The sequence below is a fragment of the Scomber scombrus genome, chromosome 20 (genome assembly GCF_963691925.1).
Source record: "Scomber scombrus chromosome 20, fScoSco1.1, whole genome shotgun sequence".
In the NCBI taxonomy this organism is placed as follows: Eukaryota; Metazoa; Chordata; class Actinopteri; order Scombriformes; family Scombridae; genus Scomber; species Scomber scombrus.
The window spans coordinates 16,290,833-16,298,853 of record NC_084989.1 but is presented as its reverse complement, the minus strand read 5'-3'; the positions used below and the strand labels follow the sequence as shown (position 1 = coordinate 16,298,853).

General features: G+C 40.0%; 1 protein-coding gene across 1 annotated transcript; it reads right to left on the bottom strand.

Annotated features, from left to right (window-relative positions):
• Window positions 1-251: 251 nt before the first annotated feature.
• On the bottom strand, window positions 252-7,366 carry dync2i1 (dynein 2 intermediate chain 1). The gene is given in 21 exon segments (XM_062441531.1): window positions 252-479; window positions 827-958; window positions 1,066-1,165; window positions 1,471-1,531; window positions 1,611-1,662; window positions 1,771-1,832; window positions 1,986-2,099; window positions 2,604-2,766; window positions 3,044-3,216; window positions 3,404-3,533; window positions 3,622-3,909; window positions 4,028-4,157; window positions 4,312-4,414; window positions 4,513-4,744; window positions 5,066-5,116; window positions 5,550-5,615; window positions 5,724-5,936; window positions 6,048-6,115; window positions 6,207-6,900; window positions 6,989-7,042; window positions 7,280-7,366. Coding segments are annotated over 21 exon segments (3,129 nt in total). The 5' UTR covers window positions 7,295-7,366.
• Between the last annotated feature and the right edge of the window lie 655 nt (window positions 7,367-8,021).

Genomic DNA, 8,021 nt, shown 5'->3' with positions numbered 1-8,021 from the left:
GTCATCATTCTCTCCAACTTTTCCTCTTCTGCAGAACTTGGTACAGTAAAAGTCCTTGTGAAATACTGCATTTCTATTTTTCCTGACTCATGTGCCAGTGCTATTCCTGAATATTGTTGTCCTGAGTCTCCAAACACAGCCATGGCTGTCACCCTAAGAAAGGAAAAGAAAATGTATGCCACATATGAATAAAACTATGTTAAAAAGTATTAAATAGTAAAGATAAATTCATCATTCATTTGTGTCTTGTGTCACCTGTCGGTTATCACCCTTTCAGTGACCACAGGCTCGGTGTCATTTTTCAGCAGGTCCCATATGTGGAGGTTAGAAGTCGCATCCAGCACACAGAAGACTGTCGGCCTGGTTTGGGCCCACTGCAGTGAGACCACCGGTTCACCAGCCGTGCCGTTCTTCCACTCGGCCACAGGTTGCTCGCGGCTGACCGCATGTAGCCTGATGCTGCCATCTCCACAACCCACCTGCCACAGAGGAAAAATTGGACTCAATACACGTATTACCTTTTACATTTATGGTGCATTGTGTATTTTCATGTTTTTATTCCATCTATATATGGTTTTATCAGTGTGTTGTGTTGAATGTTATCCTGTCTGTCCTGCACTATGAGCTTACAGAGGCAAGTTCCTGACATTTATTGTACTGGCAATGACATTTAACTCAAATAACATTACTGCAATGGATCATATTTAAAGCACCCTGAGAAACACCAGCAGTTTCTGTACCTTTGTGCATTAAATCCTGGCAGGATACTGCTTGTGTAGGAAGATAACACAAAAATAATTTTAATGTCAAAAAGCTGCACTCTCACCAGGAAAAAGTCTTGGCTGAAGGGAGAGAAATGAATTGCGCTGACATCAGCAGGTCGGGCTCCAACCTCCTGAAAGCTGTAGAACTTCGGAGGAGCCTTCAAACCGTGACTGGTTCCATGATTGACCAGACCCTAGGACAGAAATGATATTAGCATTAGCATTTTTTAGACATTTAGGGTGTGTAATTGTTTGAAAAACAAAAAAGCACCATACTGTGGGAGAAAAATAATATCCTCACCATATTGGTGCCAATAAAGAAATGATTGGAGTCAGTTGGGAGGAATTTTAAATGAAGTGTCTGTAACGGCCCTGTTTTCACTGCATCTCGTGGGGAGACCCTGAGAGGCAGAGCAGAATCAGGAGAGGGAGAAAACGCCAAAACCAAGATGTCAAAGGTTACAAATTTCCCATCCAAAAACAAACCAACCGGTGGAACATGACACTGCATTACATTTACACCGCACACATATGTTTCCCATCGAATGTTGAGGTGACAAAAACAACAGCGCATGGTATATAACACACAAGATCCTATGACCATGACAGAGCAGCTGTGTTCCATCAGGCAAAGACATTGTGAGGTATTTTGAGCCCACTTGCTGGCAGTGATGGATGATCATCGTAAGCTGTTTATCAATCTCACCTCTCAGCAGTGACAAGGGAGGCGCTGTGAAGCAACTTTACTTTGCCACCGGGTCTGAGCCCTGCAAGAGAGAAAGATGTGTGAGAAAGACGAGCATGTTCCTGGAAAAGGAGTGTTCTCAAACATGACTGCTGACTTACCAAGATCTGTTTGAGAGCCTGCTTCGTTGGTTTTTGGGAGCTCCACCACCACCTAAAGGACACAGATAGAAAATCATGCAAATCCATTATGGCATAACTTTGCTATTTGTGTAGAGAAAAAAAAAATCTAGAATCAGCTTATTTTAAAAATCCAACCTACCCAGAAATTTAAAACCCCGCTTTCATCCAGAGAAGCCAGCTGGAATGACAAACCTGAGGACTCTGGATTTTGAAACAAGAATAACCATAAACCACAACCATAAATTCAAAACCAACTGTGAACTGTAAATTGATACAGCACATTTATACACAAGATCTTCAATTGAAGTGTTAACCATCAATCAAAGTGTTAACTATCCCTATACCATTCCATACCTTCCTCAGATGCCAGAAGTAGGACCTCTGGCCTCAGCCTTCCTGCTATTGCGGAGGGTACAACTTCCACAGACGTGACAGATGAGAAATGGCCAGAGCCGACCATCACCGCATCTATGTTGACAAGGTGACAACGAAGAAGATATCAGCACACACTCATTCATCACTGCTCTTATATAAGAAGAACGACCTCTGAACTTTAAGAGAGGGAAGATATGTGAGGTAAATAAGGATGTTTGCTACTTATTGCCTGCAGATATTCATGAAGAGGGGAGAATGCAACAAACAACAAGACTGTGTGAAAGATCAAGGTGCTTTATAATCTCAAAGACAGATAAAAAACATATGTAAACACATGCTTGGTGCAGAGTTGTGGAAATCAGCATGACAGATGACATGGTATATTTTCAGGTAAATCAGCGCATTCTTCATATAACGTTTAAACTTGATGTATAACAGAAGAGAATGCAGAGAAAAGGCACACAAAGTGTCATATAAAATAATTGAATTGGAACAGCTTCGCCTGGACAGAAATCATTCAGTGGTATTATCCTCAAAATCTCCCAACCAGTCTGAGAACAAATTAAATTCTGATGTAGCCTGTCATCTGTCACACACCAGTGGAGAATGTAGGCTGTCTGAAGGTCCACTCCTCATCCCCTATCTTCAGGTGGTAGTGATTACGAGCATGCTCCCTCAGGTCCCACAACACCACAGAGCCAACTGAAGTGCCTGCAAACACCAATATGGCCTTTCCAGGGCTGAAACAGCAACACTGCACCTGAGACAGAGAGCACCAAAAGGAATGACTGTCTGAATTTTTGTAAATGATAAAGATGAAGTAACTTTGTTCTCACTGGCTGTTATTGTCAATTTTATTCTTTATTCAATTTTTGTTTAAAATGTTAATATTTGACTATGTTTTATTTATATCATGAACTATGAGTTCTACTATGAGTATTACAATGTAATTTTCTTTGAAGCAATACATCAATTTCAGTGTCTTTACATTATTAAATATCCATTAAACCCATTTTGCTAGAACTTGAAAATATCACCTCAGATTCATAAACAAGGATCTTCTGAGGTCTGGACGGCTCCCAAATGTTCCAGATGCAGATGAGGGTACAACTGTCGAGACGAACAGCGCTGGGCTTAATTGTAGGCTTGTGGACTGACATCATGGTGTGTCCCTGGACCTGAGAGAAGTGCACCAGGCTGATTTGGCGACCTGCAATTGACGAAAAATTTTAAAAGTGGAGGAACCCGTTAGAAGGATTTTCTGAGTAGTGAAGTCGCATGCACGTACTGGTTTAAACAGCATATTCAGAGCAACAATTGCTATAGTTAGATGAGAATACAGTGGTTTGGACAATAATTAATGTAAGTGCAAAATGAATTTCTTCCCGGTTGTGTACCATAAAGAAAAGGCAACTTAGTGTTCAGCTGTAGGCTTCCATCACTGAAAGACAGTGTGTCCTTTTGAGTCCTCGGCTTCCTCAGGGATTTCCTCTCAGCTTCATCCTCTTCCAAAAGTACAACCATGACCTTTGAGCCACAACAGACAATAGGAGTCAGAACAGGTGGCAGCCCCACAAAAGACATGCAGAAAGTCAACATTGATGAAAAAGATAACCTGTGAGGCTGATAGAAGAAATGCTGTCAGGCGCTGTGAATCAAAATTCATTTCACTGACGGTTTTGTCTCGTGTTTCATAAGACAGGTTTGGATCTGTAAAATCATGGGACACGTCATTGTTGAAATCTGCATACAGACACTATTGGTCACAGAATGCACTTGGTGTTTTCTTACCGCCACATGCTCCATTGTGCTCGGGAGGATGCTGCGTCCACTTCTCACACACTTCTATCTCCTCTGTCTGGATGTCTCGGTCTGTATTATCTTCATTACACTGAACATAAGCCTGAACAGAAAAAAAAATTCTCATGTTATTTAAACAAAGACTACAGCTAAGAAAAGATCATTGTGTTTTAATTGTATTTCATAATTTGGTTTGAACTGATCACACTATGAACACTGACCTGTTTGGTGTTTGCAGTGCCAAAGTTTCTAATATACATGTCATATTCATTAACAGGTGGCAGATCCAAAAGGGAGACTGTCATTGAGAAATCCAGATCAATTAAGCGTAGTAGCTCTGTGCTGCGTTTCCTGTAATCAGGAAAGACACAAAAGATTATGTACTGTAGCCTGTATTACACTACTTTTCTAAAATGATTACCCAGCAAACATGCTCTAATCCATTTCATGTTTCCAATATGAATTGTTCCACTACAAGATTCAATTCTAAATGCTGTTAACCTACTTTTGTTTTGAGGCAACTTTCTTGCTGACTTCACGCTGCTTTGCTGCCACAAAGTCAATAAACTTCCCACGCGGGGAGCTTCTTCTCTGGTTCTTTTCAGCACCTGTAAACAGTACAAATAGAAGAAGCATTATGTCCCTTAACAGCATTAACTGATTTTCTATCAAGCCTATATGAAATAACAGAGGGTACAAACTCTACCTCTGGACCATTTTGCCCTGTCTTCCTCCTCTCTGCTCATACTTTCTCTGGACTGAGCTGTTCCAATTCGTTCATTCTCTTCATCCATGGCTCTCCGAATTGCCTTAATCTCCTCTTTTCTTTGTGGTGTAAGTTCCTCAATCTCTTCTCCCACCTCTGGATGATCTGGCTCCTCCTGCTCCTCACCTTCATTTGCACTCTCATCCATCTCCTCAAAATCGTCCTCATAATCCTTTGAACAGAGAAATCACATCTGTTATTTATTACATACAATATGATTGCAAACTTTCCCATTGTGGGACTAATAAAGCATGATCATATCTTATTTTAACACAAAATAACAAACAGTTGAAAATGATATTTCACACAAAGTTCACGTTATGAAAGCTCTAAATACTCACAGCTTTCTTGGAAGGTAAATCGATTACAGCATGCAAAAGTAACATAAACATAAATAAACGTTAAATCAAAAGAATGTAAACAACATATTTGTTTTATTAACTAACAGAAAAAGGACCACAGCGTGTATAATTAGAGAGCTGTATTATTTTACCTCAAAGTCATCTTCATATTCCTGGTCTGCCAAATGTTCATCATTGACAACCTGCAAATATTATTGAAATGTAGGAAATACTTAAGTTAAGCATGCAGATACTTCTTGAGTTGGTGCTGCACTCTAGTGGAGTTCATGCTGAACATAGAGGAAAAAGACTGAGCTTGACATGCAGTACACAACAAACAAAGAGATAGACTTCCCCAAAACTGAAATAAAAACAAGCTTGAATTTTATTTTTAAACTTTTTTTGTCTAAAGCAGCTGCAGCAGGAGCTGAAACATGCTTAGCTTTCACACAAGCAGAGGAAAGTGTAGCAAGGAGACCAAACTCTGCATTGTAACTGGCATGATGTTAAATTGTCTGCCAGTTATCAATGAGAATAAGAAAAAGCACATCGCCAAGCAAAGAAAAAAAGAGTCTACTGAAACGCAAAAATGGATTTGTTAGTTAGGTTTCACAGTAACCAAATTTAACATCTTACAGGCTCTTCTGTGTCTCCTACATCTATCGCACTAGCTATCCAGTGCTCAGATAGCATGTCTACGTCCTGGATCACAAAAAAATGAAAGTCATACATTTCCATAATAGAAATATCAACAGACAGTAATGGACAAGTGTTGCAAAGGCTGTAAAGGGAAGTTATGGTTCTACTAACATGTGTTTTCATCGTCTTCGTTTCATGGCTTTTGTCGGAGGATGATTTGTTGGAGCTGGTCCTGTCTCTGTGATTTCTCTCTGGGTCTTCATCCTGTCTGTGCCTTCTCTCTTTGTGTTTGTCCCCTTCTGCTAGCTGATGCCTGACCTCTTCATCTAACCCCTTCAAGGCCTGATGCCCCCTGGAGTCACTGTCACGCATCCGTTTTTCATCCTAGAAAAATCCACGTGAGAAATGCCACATGAGAAATACAACTGCAAAACACACACATTTATCCCAAATATCCCCAAAATGCAAGCATTATTACTGCAGATGCTTACTTACATGATATCCTCTCTCTCTGTGTCTCCTTTCTCTATCTTCTTTATGTTTTCTATGCTCTTCTTTGGATGCTGAAATCAGAAATATTGAAATTATGACTCCAAGTGGAAGCTGTTATCCTGCGAATATGGAAAGCAAGAATATAGGAAGCTGTTGCATTACCTCTTTCCTCCTTCAGCTCTGAATGCTTTCTATCTTCATGTCTCTCTCGTCTTTCTTTGTCATTCCTCGTTACTTCATATTCATCTTTGTATCTGTCTCTTTCCCGATGTTGATCTCTGCGCTCTCTGTCGGGCTTTTCTACCCGATGTCTTTCACCTTCTCCACTCTCTTCATGTCTCCTTCTCTCCCTCTCAGTCCTGTGTTCTCTGTCCCGTTCTTCTCTCCTTCTTTCCTTGTCTCTATCTTCTCTCCTTTTATTCCTGTACTCCTCGCTGTGTCTCTGTCCATCCCTATCCCTATTCTTCTCTTTATCCCTGTCCCTTTCCTTATCTCTTTCCCTCTCATGCTTTTCCTCTTTATCCCGCCGCCTGTCTCTGTTCTCTCTGGAATCATAACTGTATTTGTTTGCATCTTCCAATCTCTCTCTTTCCCTTCTTTTTTCTCTATCCTCTCTTCTATCCCTTTCCTTATCACCTCTCCTGTCACGTGAGCCCTCTTTCCTGCGGTCTATATATCTGTCTTTTTCCTCTTCACCTCGTCTATCTCTTGTACTCTCCCTTTCCCCATGCTCGCCCCTCTCCCTTCTGGACTCCCTCTCTGGGTCCCTACGGTGTCTCTCTGTGGATTCTCCACCCCGGTGCTTTCTCCCAGTCTCATCTCGCCTCCTGTCATAGTCATCACCATGTCCTTCCTCCTAAAAAAATAAAAAAAATCAGTGGTATTATTTTCTGTGTGTGATAGAAATCCATCCACTCACTGCTTTTGTGAACTAAAAAACTCACCCTAAGATGTCTTCTCAGGTCAGCTGGTTTCCATGTGTCTTCCTTTGTTATTTTCTAGATAAACAGATGTGTCTAAGTTCACTGAATGGCCATTATAACGTACATTCAAAGACAACATAAATATATATTTATGACAAAAGACTAACCCCTCCGAAAGTCAGGAAAGCAACCTTCATTTGCTATGATAACGTTTTACAACTAACTGTTACCACCACGACACGACATTTCCTACGGACAAAACATCCCTAAGCTTTAGTCAGCATGCGGTAAAGATAAAGCCGAAACACTTACTTTATCACTGTACATGGTCTCATTTGATTTTCTTGTAATTTGGAAGTTTTTCAACAGCAGAAAACGAGCTTATACTCCTGTTGTGACGCCGCCATCATGGCAAATCTCTAGTGCGCAGGCGCAGTTAGCTGAAACCAAGGAGAGCGCGTCACTTCGGCTTGACAACAGGCGTACTAACCGATTAGCAGAGCAATCTGTGGTATCAACAGCCAGTTGCCGTGGCAACCGTATATAGCGATAAATATATGTACTCTTTTATTAATATTAATTGTCTCGTTTTACACAATTACAGCGACTAAAACAAATGAGTTAGCAATTTAGTTTTGAGGTTCACTCTGACGTCTTCTATGTATAAAACCTTGTTGTCTGTTGATCGATGTCTCTGTGCTCGTCACTTTAACGTCAATAATAGCTTGTGATAAAACTATAAAACTTATAAATTCAAAATCACTCTAGTGGTAATTTTCGATTTTTTGCAATGTTTTCTAATGAAAGTGCTTTGACGTTAACCTAATCACATTGAAATCTCTTCTAAAGACTGGATGTTTTGCTGTTTTTATTTTATTTGTTTTGTTTGTTTCTTTTTCTCTGCATTGCTTTTATTGATTGTGTTTTAATTAATTCTGTATGCTTTTATTGTTATAATTGTCGTTGATTTTGTAAAGCTTCTTTGAGTATTAAAGCGCTCTATAAAATGTATTATTATTATTATTAGGCAATTATTATTGTCATTATTATTATT